General features: G+C 36.2%; 1 protein-coding gene across 15 annotated transcripts in view; it reads left to right on the top strand.

The window, feature by feature from the left end:
• Positions 1-19,492, top strand: part of LOC114651997 (teneurin-3) — an 898,351-nt gene that overhangs the window by 636,113 nt on the left and 242,746 nt on the right. For all 15 annotated transcript variants that reach the window (XM_028802134.2, XM_051927721.1, XM_051927718.1 and 12 more), the window contains one exon: positions 4,095-4,332. In XM_028802134.2, the coding sequence (XP_028657967.1) occupies positions 4,095-4,332 (238 nt within the window). The remainder of the gene's footprint in view (positions 1-4,094; positions 4,333-19,492) is intronic.

Below are 19,492 nucleotides of genomic sequence, written 5' to 3'. Positions count from 1 at the left end.
TTAACGGGAGCGTTTCAATAAACTGATTGAAAATAGTTTTGCATTTACCTTTTTAGTAAAAGGCGAGCTTTTAAGCCTGAGAAATCACCGCGTAAATGCACACGTTTAATTGGACATGTGTTAATATGTATGGTTACACAGTATTAAAAGACAGTGAACAACGTCAGTTACCTTTGTTCCCGCGTTTGATAAAAGGTGAGCTTTTAAGCCTGAGAAATCACCCCGTAAATGCACACGTTTAATTGCACATGTGTTAATATGTATGCTTACACAGTATTAAAAGACAGTCAAAAATTAACGTCATTTACCTTCGTTCCCGCGTGTGACTCGTGCTGTAAATCTCTTCCTTGTTTTTAGTTCACGTGATTACGTAGGAGGCGTGATGACGCGATACGTGACTCCGCCTCCTCCATTACAGTGTATGGACAAAAAATATGTTCCAGTTATGACCATTACGCTTTGAATTTCGAAATGAAACCTGCCTAACTTTTGTAAGTAAGCTGTAAGGAATGAGCCTGCCAAATTTCAGCCTTCCACCTACACGGGAAGTTGGAGAATTAGTGATGAGTCAGTCAGTGAGTGAGTGAGTCAGTCAGTCAGTGAGGACTTTGCCTTTTGTTATTATAGATATATATATATATAGATATATATAGATATATATATAGATATGTAAATTTGTTTATGTATATATATGTTTATGTGGATGTGTATATACGTATGTATATGTAGATATGTGTATATGTAGATATGTATATATATATGTATATGTATATATATGTTTATGTGTGTCTGTGTGTGTATATTATATATATAAAAGACAGCAACACTCATAACAATGACAACACAATTACATTGACAATCATGTTACGTTATTTTTAAAATGTTTCCTTTTTTTTTTTTCATAACCTCTTTAACACACTACTTCTCCGCTGCGAAGCGCGGGTATTTTGCTAGTATATATATATATATATATATATATACAGTAATCCCTTGCTACTTCGCGGTTCACTTTTCACGGATTCACGACTTCGCGGATTTTATATGTAAGCATATCGAAATATATAACGTGGATTTTTCACTGCTTCGCGGGTTTCTGCGGACAATGGGTCTTTTTACTTGTGGTATTTGCTTCCTCAGTTGGTTTGCCCAGTTGATTTCATACAAGAGATGCTATTGGCGGATGGCTGAGAAGCTACCCAATCAGAGCACGCAGTTAAGTTCCTGTGTGCTGCTGATTGGCTCAGCGACGGAGTGCTGCATTAACCAGAAAGTCTCATCTCACTCATTCAGCATTAACGTGCTCTTGCTACTGCATTCAGGGGATTATCACCTTCATCGTCATCATTTTTACTGCGCAGCATATTCATCACCATCATCACGTCATATATAACTACGTATACTTCGCTATACAGTAAGTGTAAACTTATCTACCGATTTCATATTGCTTAGCAGTTGTCCCTGTTATTAATAGAGTAAAGGGTGGGTTGTAAACAATACAGGGAGGGTTTAAAAATGTCCAAATACACGTTAAATAATTAAATAAATATGGTGTCCCTACTTCGCGGAAATTCAGTTATCGCGGTCGGCCTTGGAACCTATCTCCCGCGATAAGTGAGGGATTACTGTATATTATATATATATATATATATATATATATATATATATATATATATATATATATATATATATATATTAATGATCTGGATAAAAATATAAATAACCTGGACTACAGTTTTGGTGTCCATGTATTGCAAAAAAAGATGCAGCAAGTCCAGAGGAGAGCAACTAGGCTGATTCAGAAAAGAAGAGGCTATGAGCTATGACAGGATATTAAAGGAGTTGAACCTTTTCAATGCACAGGATTAGAGGATACTGAAGTATTTATAATTATGAAAGGAATTAGTACACTGGATCCCAACTGTTACTTTAAAATAAATTCTGCATTTGGTACACTGTTGGACATGTGTTAAGGGCAGATTTGAATATTAGAAAGGTTTTCTTCATGCATAAAAGCACAGACACATGGAATAAATTTGTGACTGGTGTGGTGGGCAGTAGAACTTTACAGACCTCCAAATCTTAAATTGATGTTATTTTGAACAATCTAGGTGAATAGGATAGATCAGCAAGTTGAGCTGAACAACCTGTTCTTATCACAGCTGTTCTAATCAATTTAGAGTAGTCAAGCACATCAACCTTGTGCATTATACATTTTCAAAATGTTAGTGCTAAGAAAAAAAAATAAGACATAGTAGCTGAGACATTGAGAAAGTAGGAAACTCATCACAGACAATGGCTTGGCCAAATTAAACCCTAGGATTATTTAGCAGTGTTAACTAGTATGCCACCACGCCAATTTTGATATGTAACTTGTTTTAAGCTCTGCCTATTATGTTATGTTAGTTTTTGTTGTAGGCTTTTTAAAATAATATTTTGGAGCTTTGCCTTATTCCTGCTTTCTGTCTCTGTCCCTTCCTAGGTGTGTTTAATATGCATCAAATATTGGACATTTAGGTAATTCAAGTGATTTTTTGATAATTAAAATGATATCAATGTCTTGAGGCAATCCTTATGCATTCTTTTCAGTTTGCTTTGCAGCCTCAGCTATCCTAACTGAATCTTCTTGTTATTTAGCTTTACGTGGCTTTACATATCATTGAGGTGTTCTATCATTATTAGGTCTTAAATTCTGCGTTCGAGTCTTTTTTGTATGTATATTTTGTGTTCAGATCTTAAATTTTCAAGGGTTCAGTTTCTAAGTTGTTTTATCATTTTGTTTTTGTGGTTCTGCTTTTTGTTTTTAGGGTGTCCTGTCAGACCCTTTGGGGTATTTAAGTGTTACCATAAAGCTTGTCTTGTTAATACTATCTTAACTTTCTTCTTTCTTTCTTTTTTTGCTTAATTTGGAATTTGGCTGATTCTTGGCCTATTAGTAAATGTTTGTTATTTAAGAAAGGTTAGATGAACTAGCTTTTGTGCTTTATTCATAGTTTTCCTTATTCTTAAATGTTAATTGAATAAAGATTGTTCAGTTTAGTTAAGATGTTAGTGGTTGCTATCGATTAAAGTCAAGGTAAGCCTGCTAATTAAGATGCTGCTATAGGGATTGGATCCTGACATTACCTTGTTCAGCTGTTTATGAAGTTCTGGGACTGTATTGCATCACACCACTTGAACATGAGTGCTCAAACAAGCAATCTTTATTTTATATAATGCCCATAGAAAAGCACTATCCCAAGGCATTTTACATGAACAGATCCACAGCATAGCCACTTACATGTTGTTTCTTTTTTTTTTTTTCTTTTTTCTTCAGTTGGAGCATACATGGTTTAAGAGACATGCTTGGGGCTGCAAAGTGCCCTGGCAACTTTTTAGTTCAGAATCCCAGCTCCTTATCCACTAAACACATATTTAGGAAGGAATATATAGTCTGTAAGGCTATGTTATTCACAATTTAACACTGTAGAGTGATTTCATTTCTTGTGGAAGTGAGCATTCAGCTGTTTATGTGATCTAATGGATGTTAAGGTCATTACTTATCTGAGTCTTCTTGTGCTATAATCAGATGTGAAACATTCTGTTAAGCACCCATAAAGAAACATCTGCTTGGATGAATGACCTTCTGCTAAAGAACACACAGCATTCATTCAGTGAATCCTGGTTTACATGTTGCTCATTACAGTTGCTTGGTGTGTCAATATGAAAAGCTTTACTAATCCAAAATGTGCCTATGGCTAGGAGTTAGCAGAAGACTTTTTCTGTTATTATTAAATTGTCTCACTAATGACTTTTATTTGTCATGTATGCAGTTGTACAGATACATGCAGCAGGTGTACTAAGTGGCTGTTCACATAGCTGGTGGGCACAAAATTAAATGCAGAGAGAGAATGTGATCAGCAGTCTCAAACAATTTTGTCCAGATGTTGCACTGTAATGACATTCATGGATCTTTAGAAAAAAATTACTTAACAAAATGCACTTAATTACATAGGACAGTAGCATATGTCAACTTTGCATATCTTTTATTTGCTTGTAACATCAAAATGAAAATTGTTTCACATCCCAAATGATTTTTTCCCCTGTTCTTTTTGCAGAACAACCAGCCAACCATCAAAACCAATCAACCTTACAGCCTGTGCCGTCTTCTCATACGCAACACCCATCACAGCAGCACCCTTCTGTCACATCCCTTAACCGAAATTCCCTGACTAATCGGAGGAACCAGAGCCCGGCCCCTCCGGCCGCCTTGCCCGCCGAACTGCAAACCACACCTGAATCCGTCCAGCTGCAGGACAGCTGGGTGCTTGGTAGCAATGTGCCACTGGAGAGCAGGTGAGTCTTTATTGTGGTCTTTTAATTTTCTCTTTTTTACCACAAGAAGTCCTCCTGCATTGAACTTGTATCTAAATGTGAATCTATAACAGAATTTTTTTTCTTGGGGAGGAGGCATTTATATTTTGCCAAATCTGTGTTTTCTCACTCCCCCAATCCTAAGAAAATGAAAGCGTTCACTTTCATGAGTCACTGCAATGTTTCTTATCAGCCTCCCCACTCCTTTTCATGCCCTTGCTGCTTTGCATTGTGTCCGCAAATGAAATGCTTTGATCCATTTTGCCGCACCCCACTGAGCAGACCTGTTTCAAATCATCAAAAAAGCTCTAGACACTCTTAGCAGTTCCATCTTGATCACCAGTCCCCTGCTGCTAGTGCTTCACGTTGAAACTCTGGAATTTGGAGCAGGAGAAAAACTAAAGCACAGCTCTTTAGCATGTGATGCTTTTCTGCTGCCCTGTCCTCATGCTAAATATGCATTGCAAATCATCAAAGACTTATTAAAAGAGCTGTAGCTTTTTAAAAATGCTGAAAGATTTCGTGGCTTAAGTAAGATACCATTTTTTTAATCAGAGAATGGTGGAGGTTTATGCTCTAAAAGGGAAAAAAAAACACACAGTGCCAAATCCAACTCTTAATTATAAGAATGGGTTAGGAATGAATGGGTTAAGTTTTAATGCAGCCTAGTCCAAGCATATTCCATGTAAAGGCAATTTCAGTTATGCTGCTGAAGCTGGCTTTTTTTAAGTTGATGTTTGACCTTAAGTAAACTGGCATAGCCCTGTGACTATTGTGACTTGACCTTGGTAGTCTTATGAATAATAAAAACAAAGTATTTTTACATGTATAATTTACAAGGGGTTGAGTATTTCAAAGAACATGACATATTACAAAAGTAGCATTTCATCATTAAGAAACCAAATTTAGTGACAGATGAAAACCCAGTTTCCATCAGCCTAAAGCATGTACAAAGTCAGTTTGTGGCAGTGAGAGTAGCTTACAAGTTTTAATACTAGAATTCATTGACATACCAATAACAATGAGTATAAGGCATTACCTTTTAGCATTAGAACATACTGTATTGTATGGCTAGTATATGATCTCCTTTCATTGCCACAGAAAAGGTGTAGCCAGTTTCATAGCTGGTTGCCCCACTGGTTGAGGTGGCTGGTTTTTCTCCTGGGCTCTACCTTTTTTCATGCCAGTTGTTTCAAATGAATATTGGATTTAGGAATGCTGGAGGCATGGAACATATAGACAGTTCATTCTGTAAATCTAGTATGGGTGTTGCAGCCTTTTAACTATGCAGTTAAATCTTAGTAAGGTTCTTTATGCAACCCTGAGCAAGCCACTTAACCTGCAGCACTTGAGCTCAGATCATAACATTGAAAAGGGCTCTTTGGAAATGGTGTCATATGTGTAGTGAAGCCCGTCAAGGTTGTTTTCATTGTATTTACTGATGGATTTTGTGTTGATTAGTAGGTTCAGTGCATTTATCTGTGTAATAATGTGTGCTGCATATAAAATAAATTATTGTATTGTTGTGTGGTTGGCATTACCCAATTTATACCCAATTATATTTTATAAACATATAATAGTCAATATCAAAATTGAAGCATTTGGGATTGATCTCTACTTGGAGTTAGGAGATTCCCAGCTGTTGTTTTTTTAATGTGTTTCCTACAGTGTCTTTTGTTTCTTATACCCTACAGATATTCATATTAGGCTTATATGGGCATTATGGTAACTTATTTGGAGACTCTAAACTGACACAGAATTAATGCTTGTGGATGGCACCGTGACTGTGCACTGTGATGGACTGACTGTGTTCCATCTACAGGTTGTTTTGCTACATTGTTCCTAATGCTGAGTGGGCAAGTTCTGGCTGCCTTTCATAACATGTTTAAATAAGCAAGCTTAAAAAATGGATGGATGGACATGTGCAAAGTAAAGTGTTTCATTTTTATTTGGGACATGTTTTGTCTTTAGAAGCATGTTTATTTTTTCCTATTTTTTCATCAAACTTCTAATATGTGGAATCAGAAAAGGGCATTTTTATAATATATCATCAGTAATTATTTTCACAGCACTGAGGCAGCAGTGGTTTTCAGCAATTTGCATTTTAAATGCTGACACAGCACAAACTGCCAATGGAAAAAATGAAATCCCCAAATTATGGTATTTTTTTATTTCCACTCTTTAAAATAGTCTTTGTCTTTTTAATATGCTGTACACTTTGCTTCTTGGAAAAGGAATGATTGTATGCCCTTTTAAAATGTTTCTATGACTTCTTTTTCAAAATTATGTAGAAAAAAATGATAGAATGGCCACAAATTTCTTTTTTTCTTGCTGTATTTCTCATCATTTATTTTCTTATTTATTGTATCTTCCTCTGTGTGACCCAGTGACATAGTAATTTTGTGGAAATATTTACTGTCTTAAATAAAGAAAAAACTTGTGGAGTGCCCTCACTCCTATAATAATGGTAAGATATCAAAAGAAAAGCTTTTCCTTAACTGGTGACTGACTTTTGTCCTTTCTCATTTCTCGATACCTCAGTAAGTCAAATATCCCATAGTATCAGTACATTATAGGTGAGAATGCAGACAATTATACAAAATACTAGACACCAAGTATAGTCATTATTTTTCATGACTTGGCTTTCTTCATACTCAAAAAAGATACAAAAAAAATTCTCTTTCTTAATGGTCTTCTCAATATGATTATATTTTAATTTTGTAGATTAATGAAATGATCTGTGTTGTCTACCAACATAGTTATAACTATAAAGAATGCCTGTTAGAAATGGCTGCCCAAAAGGAGTGGTACAGTGGTATAACTGGTTTGTCACAGTAAGGAGAATAGGGTGCACATTCCAGGTGTTCTCTCCATGCATGTTCTCACTGTGTCTGTGTGGGTTTGCTCTGGGTGCTCCTGTTTCCTCCCGCAGTACTAAGACATGCAGACTAGGTAAATCCATCCATCCATCCATTTTCCAACCCACTGAATCCAAATACAGGGTCATGGGGGTCTGCTGGAGCCAATCCCAGGGCAGGGTGCCAACCCACCGTAGGACACACACACAAACACACACTAGGGCCAATTTAGGATTGCCAATCCACCTAGCCTGCATGTCTTTGGGCTGTGGGAGGAAACCCACGCAGACATGGGGAGAACATGCAAACTCCACGCAGGGAGGACCCGGGAAGTGAACCCGGGTCTCCTTACTGCGAGGCAGCAGCACTACCACTGTGCCACCCCGGCTAGGTAAATCGGTTTTGCTAAATTGACCCTAGTGTGTGTGTTCACCCAGCAACAGACTGGTAACCTTTCCAGGGATTGTTCATACCTTGTGCCCTAATATTGCTGGAATAGGCTACAATTGGGAAGCCTGAGAAAAGCCGATTTAGATGGTTTTCACTTTTTTTCATTAGCATAACTCATTGACTTATCCCCATCACACATTTTTCTTGCATGTTGTGCTTGGGAAGCTCTTTTGACCATTTATACTGCAGTTGATGAAATATTCTTTTCTAAAAGAGCATCAGAATATGCATGGATAGATTGTTGAACTTGGAATATTCTAGAAGGATTATAATTCTGAACACCGATTCTTACATTTGATTTCTTTTTAAAGGATCACAATTCTGTATTAGTGCGAGTGTTTGTGTAAGTAGGACCTGCGATCCAACGCTATTTCCTGCCATACATCCAGTGCTAATGGGATAGTTTTCAGTCCCCTGTAACTCTAAATTGGAGTAATGTTTGAGAATGTTATGTTGTAACTTGTCAGAGTGAAACTCTCCCCTGCCTTAGGCTAAGTATTATGAATTAAACAACTGAAGGGTTATAATATGAACTGCTATTCTGTTTTAGACTTGTAGTACTAGGGTGTTGTACTGTGTTAGCCATTATGAAAGTAATGAGAAGTCAAGCAAAATGACACCTTTTTGCTTGACATCTCACTACTTAAGGGTTCAATTTTGTTAATCCTGGATTATATAGTCTACTTCACACAGATAAAGCTAAATGTAAGCAAAATATATTGAAACACTAAAAGGCATTTCCCCTTTTAACCTCATCATAACTATGGCATCGATTCCCTTTATTTTTGGGGAAGGGTATTATACTATGGCCATTTAAGAATCTGGACCTTCAGAATATTACATGAGACTTTTTCTTATTGAATTCCTAATCTGGCTATCCATATATATATATATCTCCTTATATATAATTTGATAGTATCCATATGTATGGTGTTCGCGTCAATACCCCAACTCAATACAAGTTATACCTCGACTCTGCCTCTGCAGTAAGAACATAACGTGGCAAACGCAGACGCAGTATTGCATGATTGGCTAAGAATGTTCGAATGCTACAGTGACGCCGTTGGACAGCCGAGTATAGTAAGTCGGTGTTGGTTTCGAGCAGATAACAGTAAGTTCAGTTGGTTTTTGGAACGTTGGTTTGGTGGGGCGTATTCTTTCCAGGACTAACATCATCGACTGAGTTAAACCCTTTGACAGCTTCCGGAACCGTAAGTAATTTAGAACGTATCGACATTTGGGCAGTTCGGTTGTGGCAAACGTCCTTCTGACGTTTATTGGCAAACTGAGTAATGACGGCTGGGTATTAACAACGGTCATTGTTTAAATTTTAGCCAATCTCAGATCTAAAATGACCACGGCAACATAATTATTACTCCGACTCTGATTAGAGTCGTAAAATACAGTTTGTTTCGAAAATTTGTTTGCTGGAAAAAATCAAATGAGGTGCGTCGAAGAGCTGAGTTCACATCTCGCAGCCCCGTTTGAACAGGAAGCTCTTCATTACATCGGCCGAAAAGGTCTATTTTAAGCACAAGTCAGTGCCATGATAACAAAATCATTTCAAGGACTTAAAAAAACAATTCTTTGTAGTGAAAGTATGGATTTCACAAACGTAGAATTTGTAGCCCGATTCGAACGGGCTCCCAGTCGCTATGTTTCTTTTAGTTGCCAAGAGATGGTGGAAGTGTCCAAATATGAGAAGGCCAACCATAGATATAGAATTACTAAACGCAACATGACCAGCACCATCGTACATCAACGTCGCTGCCACATTGCAAGTGGCACTGCTGTGGAGTGAAGTAATGGATAAAGATGCTTCACGCATGTGCTGCTTGGGATTGTACAAACCGCTGTACGCTCCAAACCAGATCCCGGGGGATTACATTTCATAGGTGAGGCTGAACAATTCTTTTGGTTATATTTCGCCATTAGAAAATCCCATTTTATATTCTTAGCACTCAAGGTCATCTTACAATAAAATAAACAACATTAGTAAAATTAAAACAAGAGAATGATAAATCAAACATCAATAATTAGCAAACAAACAAAGATAACTGCCAGTAACAGTGCAAAATTCACAATTGGTATGCCAGTTTGAAAAGAAAAGTTTTGAGGGCAGTTTTAAAATATGTTACTGAATCGAGCTGACGTATATGAGCCGGAAGAGATTTCCCGAGTTCAGGAGCACTATGAGAAACGCTCGAGCTCCCATAGAACAGAGTCTGACATGTGGTACAGAAAGTAGAGCTGCAGATGAGGATCTGAGTGAGCGAGAGGGGTGTCAGTCTGTAGGAGATCAGTGAGGTTGTGGAGAGCTTTAAATGTTAAGAGCGGTATTTTGTAGTTAACAGGGAACCAGTGAAGCTGGGAGAGAATCGGTGTAATATGTTCAGTGGATTTAGAAAAGCAGGTTATTATCCTGGCAGCAGAATTTTGAAGAAGTTGTAAGCGATGGATAAGTTTTTGTGGGATGCCAGATAGAATAGCATTACAGTAATCTATACGTGAGGTGACTCAGGCATTAATCAATACTTCAGTACTGTGTTGCGTAAGAACAGGACGAAGTCTAGAAATGTTTTGGAGATGGAAGAAGGCAGTCCGCAAAATGTTATTATTATTAAATAATTCCTCCCATATAATAATAGCAATAATAACAATTTAATAATTGCCTTTATTAGAGTATAAATGGATATAAATAATTACATTTAAACGATTCGCCAAAATCCGTTGTATGTAAACGATACTGTTTTAAACGTTATTGTTTTTTTCATCAGAAAACCCAGTTTCCACGTATACATGTATTAGTTTAAATGGCACTTTTACCACTTGCAATAGGGCGGACGCGCTGACGTATCGTGTCAACTGGGCAACACAGTGAATGCGGCTTCTTATCTATATATGTCTATGATTTGTTCGCTTTCCGATGTAGTGTAAATAAAGTAAATTCATCTCACTGTGGTGCGTATTCCGTACGTAATACCAAGTAACACATTATAATTCTCCTGCTTTACGAGAATATATCCATGCCACTGGAAAAAAGACATACAATTCCACAGTCCATTTCAGATCCCAGTGAAAAGTCTATTTCAAGGGCGTCTCAAACGCCACAGAAGACACAATCTACAGTGGATGAACTTACAGTTTTCTGATTCACATTTTATTGTATGTTCTATTTCTATGTTCTGTTTCTTTCATTTGGGAAATTCACCAGTTATAGATTCCCAGGCAACGCTGGGTACTCCTGCTAGTGTATGTGTGTGTGTGTGTGTGATATATATATATATAATATAATATATACACACACACACACACACACACATGGGGATGTACAGAGTGAGCAGAGCAAAGTGTTATATATATATATATATATATATATATATATATAAAAATCTTAACTATAAATCGGTCAAAGTGCCTGGCTGAATAGCTAACTTGTTTCTCTACTGCAATTTAATTACGGTAGTATTTTCTAAAGTAACACTTTCTGCTTAGAATATTTCTGCGAGTGTCTGCCATTCCTCAGTTCAATTCCTAATTCAATCAATTTCAGTTTACTTTTAATTGGTATGTCTTTTTTATAGTACATCTCATTGCTGGGCCAACACATTATTGTGCCAAGTTCCTTGTTTCATTATATAGTGCTGTGTGTTCATAACACAAGTGTATAGCAACAGTTTAGCCCAAAAGAAACATTTAGATCAGTGTACCTGCACAAGCTGCTGAACTGCATCTTTATAATTTCCTGGGAGAAGAAATACAGTATGTTTCTGCTATCACCTGCTTCTTGGTTGTTTCAAAGCTTAAAATTTTCAAATCAATCCACATCCCTATATCAAGGGTATATGTGTCTCCACAAATATTTTTTATCTTGATATCTATTATCTGTTCCATATTAAATTCAATGGTGATACTAAGTTAACCCAATGCATTTCAGCCTTTAGTTTTAATCTGCTTGGTCAACCTAGACAAATAATTAGTAAGTAAATTAACATGATGGAATGCTTCAGGTTGGAGATACTATATATAAAGTTAGGCAAAGATGGGTGGGGAACCCCAGATAATGAAAGACTATCTGCAAAAGCAAACTAAGTAGTCTATTTAAGAAATAGTTGTCACTACAAGAAAGATTAGAGTAGAGTAGAGTAAAACAGGTTAACATTTCATTTCAGAGACAGTACTATGGATCCTTTTGAATTTGTCCATGAACCAAACTCTAGAAAGAGGTAATTTCCTCACTGCTGTTAAACACATTAATGTGTCTTTAGACGCAAAGACTTAACACAGATATTCTGTATGTACCACAGAGGTTGAACATCTGTTACTAGCCACTGTTTCAATTCCCTCTTACTTTATAACTTAGAACTACAGGCTGTTTTTGTACTCTAGTACTTCTGACCTCAAGGATAAGGCCTACCCGATTAAAGATTGAGAGAGAAAGACACCAGTTGTTGTGTTTTTTCTGGTTTACTCTAATGTCATGTAATGCAATTAAAGTAAAAGGAAAATATTATACATTTCATTTTATTCACATGAACACATTTAGTCATTTTTGATTATAGCCAATTTCGCTTTGTTAAAAAGTCCACTTAAAAGACTTTGCAGAAAAAGTGTAAAATATAGATTTGTCCATTTTTGTGTTTAGCATAACCTTTTTAACTATGGTAGAGACTGCAGGAAGCACTTTATATTTTGCTTTTTTTCAGACACCATTGGAATGTTTCAATTATGCTGTAACTTACAATGAATAAACAGACAGAGACATGTATGAACTGAAGACATATTCTGCAGTAGCAACCTTAAACAAGCCAAAAGTTGAAAAAGTGATTAAACACTGAAAAGACATTACCTGTAAAATATAACTGCTTTTTTCACTCCATAAACTTAGAGCTGTAGAAGGATTTCTTGAAAGACTTAAGGTTACAGCAGTCCCATAAAACAGTGCTACCCAAATTCTGTCCTAGGGATCCATTGTGGCTGCAGGTTTTTTTTTTCAACCAGCTTCTGTTTTTAATTGGAGTCCTGGGCTAATTAAGTGAACTGTTATTTCCCCAAGTTCTGTGTTTTGGGACCAATACAGAAAATAGAAAACTAAGTTTGGTAAAAGAAAACAAAAAATATATATATATAGTTATATGGGAGTAATGTATTTTTTTTTCTTTTTAACAATATGTTCATCTTGATTTTCATTCTGCTTTTTCAGGTGTTCTAATTGTTTAATTAATCCATTATTTACTAATTAGTGGGTCTGACACTAAAGTAGTTGCAGGCTTTGATTATTCAGTGTTGTTTGCCTGGGTGTCTGCTCTGCTCATTTTTAATTATCATTAATAAGATAAAATGCAGGGGGAAAAGTTCATAGTGAAAGGGCAAAATATAATGAAATCAACAAAAGAGAGTTAAGCATTTAAATCTACAATATAGCAAAAGCAGAAATATTTCTAAATGTCTTATAAATGTAAAATCATGCTGCTGTTCTTTTCTGAATGTAGAATAAGAGAAAAAAAAATACCAGCTAATTAAATGAGATCAGTGTTATCAGGTGTTGTCACTGATGAATGAATCTGGTTGGAACAAAAACCTGAAGCCACAGACGGTCCCCAGGACCAAGTTTGGGAAGCACTGCCATAAAACAATCAGGAATTTTCTTTGACATTAAATGTAGTTAAACATTACCAGTGCCAAGAAGGTTTCCAGATGGAAAAACAATCATGGTATATTTTTTATTGCATCTTGTATTTTTTAAAATCATATGAAGGGATAATTCCATTTATTATGCTAATAATCATAAAAGTGGGTGAAACAACTCTGACTATTCTACACAGTTAACTATGCATAGTGTTAAATGTGTAGTGAAGCAATGTAGAAACCAACAAGCATATAGCAACTTGTAAAATAAGCAAATGGATAAATCTTTGAATAATTTTATGTCAGTTGGCAGGGCATGAACACCACAGGATAATGAATCTCTGATTATGAAAAAAACAATGTGATAATGCCTGTAATGCATTTCTGAAAACAAGAGAATTTGCGCATTGCAGAATGAAAAAAAACTTTTTGGCCTTGGATAATTACTGAGAACAAATTCTCACACTATCATCAAGACCCACACTAAAAGCAGTATGATGTGAAACAACACTATTTAACAGATAACACAATGCCTGTGACAGAAACAGGATTGCATTAACACACATGAGCAATAATAACTCCCATTTGTATTTACTGTCTATTGTTTCAATAAAACTTTACCAAGGAATGCCAATTAGTCTTGAGTAATGTAACCTACAAATTTTATTGGGGGATCCTTCAATGTAAACTGTGAAGAAATATTGTAACTTAGTTATTTTTATCCCTGACTTTGTTACTTTCAATTTCTGGATGCCTGTCAACATAGAATAATTAATGAGCATTGCACAGCCTCTGTGGGTGTAATCATTTAATATTCCTAATCTTAACCTGGGTTTGTTTACTCGTGTGTGTGTGTGCGTGTGTGTGTGTGTGTTTGTGTGTGCTATGTATACTTGTATGTATATTGTTTATTTTTCATTCCAAAACATAAATCTTGGTAATGAACCATATTACTGATAAACCTGGCCAGAATTATGAAATGATGCAGAAAATATAAAATACAAAATAAGCACAATTGTATACATACATTTTGCAGAGTTCTAGCAGGTTATGTGAATTGATCAAGGTCATATCAGGAGGAAGAAGTGTGACCTGAGCAAGCAGCTGTTGTATATTACCGTTTTAACTTCTTGGCCCCCAGGACAAACTTGTCTTTCAGACATATTTAAACAGTTCTTTTAGCACAAGTACAGTATGTGTTGGTACTCCATAAAAATGCTGGTAAATGTATAATAGCTAAATTAATGACCTGGGAACTGTCTCTTGTACAAACTCTGTTCTCTCCTGTTTACATGAGCAAAGTGAATGCAATCCCAGCAGCAACAGATTCTTTTGTGGATTATAAGCAAAACAACATTTCACATGGCATTTCCTTGAAAAGTAGTTTTAAAAAGTAAGATATTGATGCCAAACTTGACTGTAGTCCAGATAAAAATGTTACGTTTCAGTTTCTGGTGTTAACTATCTGAACTGGGTCAATTATAGTTTTAAGTGGAAAATAAGGACGTGATGTATACTGAAACATAATAAAGTACATTGAAAACAAAGCGTCCATTTTTTTTTTGTTGTTGAATTATCCCTTAGTTGGTAATGGTATTTTTAATCATTTTAGATTTGCTGTAAATATTCCTGTGTGATGTGTCTTTTATTCTTTAATTCATGGTTTAATTGCCTCATTTTATAATATGGTGTTTCCTGCCTACTTGTGATATTAAAGTTATTATAGGATAAATCCCCAGGTTGCTTACCATACTCTAGGTGCTGATATTTTGCTGTCTAGCAACAAGAGTAATGTAGGAGGCAGAGTTAAACAAGACTATTTGTAATCCTACAAGGAAAACTACCAGGAAAAAAGAAGTCCATATTTAGACTGCTGAGGGACTCATTATGCTACACAATTAGGGTGTAAGTAAAAAAAAATAGGTTTACATTTATGGATGTAATTTACATAAAAACATAAATACGAAAGTAATATATTTCTTATAATGAAAATATGTCTGATCTCACTTTTAAGTAACAAACCATAAAGAGTAGTATGTAAAAAAAATGTCAGTGTAAAAGGTTTTGTGTTTTTATTTTTATTTTTTTTCAAACCCGTTATCTGTTTTAAAAATTGTACCAATATAAGTATGGGTATAAATAAAGAATACAGTAATTAGTCTTGTGTATGTATACAAGTTTTAAATATAATATTAAAATGTACTATAAAATAGTTATGCTGTATTACAAAAGGTATGTGGACACCCCTCCAAATTATTGAGTTCAGGTGTATTAGCTACACCCATTGTTAACAGATGCGTAAAATAAAGCACATAGCCATGCAGTCTCCACTGGCAAAAAGAGCTCAATGTCTTTAAACATGGTACTGTCATAGGATGCCTCCTTTGCTAATAGTCAGTATGTGAAATGTCTGCTCTTCTAGATCTGCCTTGGTCAATTTCCGTACAATTATTGTGAAATGGAAACATCTAGGTGCAGCAACAGCTTAGCCACAAAGTAGTAGACCACACAAAATCATAGAATAGGGCCGCTGAAGTACATAGTGCATAAAAATCACCTTCTGTTACATCACTCTCAGCAGAGTTTAAAAACTGCTTATGGAAGCAACATCAGCACAAGAACTGTGTGTTGGGAACTTCATAAAATTAGTTTTCATGGTGTCATGGGGAGCTGCACACAAGTCTAAGATCACTGTGCGCAGTTGGCTGGAGTGATGTAACATGCTGCCACTGGACTTTGGATCAGTGAAAATGTGTTATCTGGAATTATGAATCGCACTTCACTATCTAGCTGTCTGATGGTATGACAGTCCAGTTTGGCTGCAGCTGCCTTACTCATTGAACCTGGATCCATCAATAGTCATGACTGGGATGAGCCGAGACACAGAAGAATTATGATAATATTTTAAGTTAATTTAATCTTTAGATGAATACAGAGCAAAAAGACGATCTTGGGTTGCTGCAAATGTGTAAAAATGCTTTTGTCTAGCCACAAAACAAAGTGCAAAACAAGTGTCATGTTCATTCCATTAGGAATGAATGAAGAAGTTAATAAATTAGTCATCCATTAAAAATAGGTGATTATATGGAGGTTAAAATTAACAATAAATATTTCAATAAAATAAGGCTAAAATCCCAGGGAAAATCTGTTTATCCTTTAACACAATTGCAAGCCTCAGTGCTTCTCTGTAAAAACTGATGTTTCTTTCGCTCACCCTGAATGGGTCTTGTTAACAAGAGGAGATTGCCACTGACAGGCAGAGTCAATACTTCACAGGTGCTGGTCCCTGTCTCTGGTCGTTCAGCATGTGTGGGGCACTGCGTCCAGCATTGCTCCTGTCTCCCACTTTTGCTGTTCCATTGTACTTCCTAGTGAGAGCCCACGCCAAGCAATAGAACACTCCTGCTCTGAGTATGCTCAGCAGAAGCAATCCCAAGCCCCCTTGAGCGCTGCCCCAATGCTCCTCTTCTGAGGTTCATCACCAGTTCTTTTCTCATCTTGCAGTCTTTCTTATATTCATGTTAACTTTAATCACTAATCTCCTAAATTTCCCCCTGCTTTCTGCTCAGGCTCCTTTTTATTCTCCAATCAGGCACAGTTGCCACAATCGTGGACACTGGAGTGTTGATGAGGTAACCGGCTGAACCACACTCGTCTTCATGTGAATGCAACCAGCCAATTTCCTTGATTGACCTCCAGAGCCATTCATGCAGGCTTTTTACATTTATTTAAAATTTCTGATTGCCAAGGACTTAAATGTGTCTTACCATAGGATGAGCCAATCTGGGTTTGGCAGATGACAGGAGAATCCTACCTTCCAGACTGTATGGTGCCTATTGTAAATTTTGTTGGAGTAAGGATAATGATCTGATGTTGTTTTCCAGGGCTTGAGCTAGGCCCCTTGGTACCAGAGAAGGGTACTGTTAAAGCTACACCATACAAATGCATTTTTTTTTTATTTAAACATGTGTTTTCATCTTTCGGCAGAAGTTTTGGAGAAGGCCCTGAGTGTACCTCTGTGCCCATAGCCAGGACCATAAAGACATGGTTTGACGAGTTTGGTAATTGAGTGGCTTATACAGAGCCCTGACCTCTACCCTATTGAACACTTTTGGATTGAATTGGGACACTGATTATTAGCCAGGTGTTTTCATCCAAAGTCAATACCTGACCTCACAAATGCTATTTTGGCTGAATAGAAAAGACTTCTCAGAAGACTGGAGGCTGTTATATATAGCTGCAGAGGAGGCTACCATATTAAAGCCCATGGGTTTGGAATGAAATGTCAAATAAGCTCATATAGGTGTGGGGTTCAGATGTCCACAAACCTAAAGGCATGTTGTGTATGTAATTTAATTCCTTTTTGCACAGTGTAATTTCCATTGAAGAGCACTGAACACTGCACACATTTAATTTACTTAAATGACAGTATAAAAAAAATGAACACACACAATATCTTCATCTCCCCGTAACCCTGATTTAGATTAAGTGGACTTAAGGAAATTACACTTAGTATCTGTACATTTACAGTAGGTGTTATATATTAGCAGTCTTCTAGGTTTTTATGATTTTTTTTTTCATTTTATGACCAGCGGCGTAGTATGGATGATATTGTTGCTTAGTCTCAAAAAATGCTGTCAAACATCACCTTTCTTAGGGATGACCTTTAATGAAGCCAAAGAAGATCTTATGTCTTTAGTGCATTAAAATAAAGCATTATGAAGCATAACTAAACTATATTTGTGAAATGTCATATGCCTTATCCTCATTTGTAATGGATATTTAACCTGATTTTTTTCTGTCAAAATTATAAAAAATACACTTTATATGATGTACAGAATAGTTCAAAAATGCTGATTTTTCCAGTTATGTATTTTTACAATTACAGTGGAACCTCTAGATACGAGTTTAATTCGTTCCAGAACTGAGCTTGTATAGCGAATTTCTCGTATCTAGAACAAACTTCCCCATTGAAAATAATGGAAATCCAGTTAATCCGTTCTGCACCCCAAATATATTAACATAAAAATCAATTTTCCTAATAAATAACACTGATAAATTATATATACTGTAGTCTACCTTTAATAAATAACACTGGTAAATAATATAACTGATTATTAAAAGAATCAAAACAGGTGTCCAAAGTGCAGTAGAGCATTCAATAAATCTTTAAATAAATAATCCTTAAAACAGTTGTGAAGTGGAGGTTTAAAATACACAAGAATAACAATCCTTTAACACGAGGTTAAAACGTCAACAAGAAGCAGTCTTTAAAAACAGATGACAATCACCGGTGCTTCTTCTCTGTTAGTGTCTCACCTATTTCTCCCATGCGGGCTCTAAAACAGGCGAGACACTCTTAATGCAGCTGACCTTCTCTACACCGTCCTGCTTCAGCTGTTTGGCTCGCCTGTTCAGCTACACGCGAGCCTGCACTTGCCTGCCTGCCTGCCTGCTCTCTCTCTCTCTCTCTCTCTCTCTCTTTTACTTTTTCTCCCCCTTAACCTGCTCGCGCTTCTCTATATATGCGGGGAGGACATGGCAGCTGCAGCCCATCAGCCACAGGAACAATCATGGATGTGGGCAGTTTCCCACCTGTGCACTTAAGTGAGAAACGCAGACACCGCAGATCGCGGCTCGCAACTGCTACCACGCCCCCTCGCTAAGCCGCGAGCTATACCCACAGCCTGGCTCGTGGCTCGTTACGCGAACCAATGCTCGTATTTAGAGCTGAATTTTTCGCTCATACTTTCCTCGTATTTTGAATTTCTCGTATACAGAGGTGCTCGTATCTCGAGGTTCCACTGTATATAAAAAATATATGTTAATGCTGTTGTTAGATTAAAAAATGTAATCACAATCACACAAGTTTTTTACTGAAATTAACAGCGTATTAATCAAAATTTATTTATTTCCTTTATGTGTTATAATATATTTTTACAAAGCAGAAATGACTCAGTGATTACTGTCTAATAGAAAATAGTTTTAGTAACCACTTGCCTAGGCATATTAAATTATTCCAGTTAATTTATTGAAAGGTTTTGTTTAACAGAAATATTTGAACAAATAGTGAAACACAAATCATAGATATAAAATATATTTAAGATTTAATGAAATATTTAAATATGTTTCTTAATATTATTAATTACTACATGTATTGCTTATACTGTATTGTTTTGTCACGGGAAACTATAAATGTGTTTTGA

The sequence above is a fragment of the Erpetoichthys calabaricus genome, chromosome 5, assembly GCF_900747795.2.
Source record: "Erpetoichthys calabaricus chromosome 5, fErpCal1.3, whole genome shotgun sequence".
Classification (NCBI taxonomy): Eukaryota; Metazoa; Chordata; class Cladistia; order Polypteriformes; family Polypteridae; genus Erpetoichthys; species Erpetoichthys calabaricus.
The sequence above is the reverse complement of the archived record's forward strand: the minus strand, read 5'-3'. Positions and strand labels throughout refer to the sequence as shown.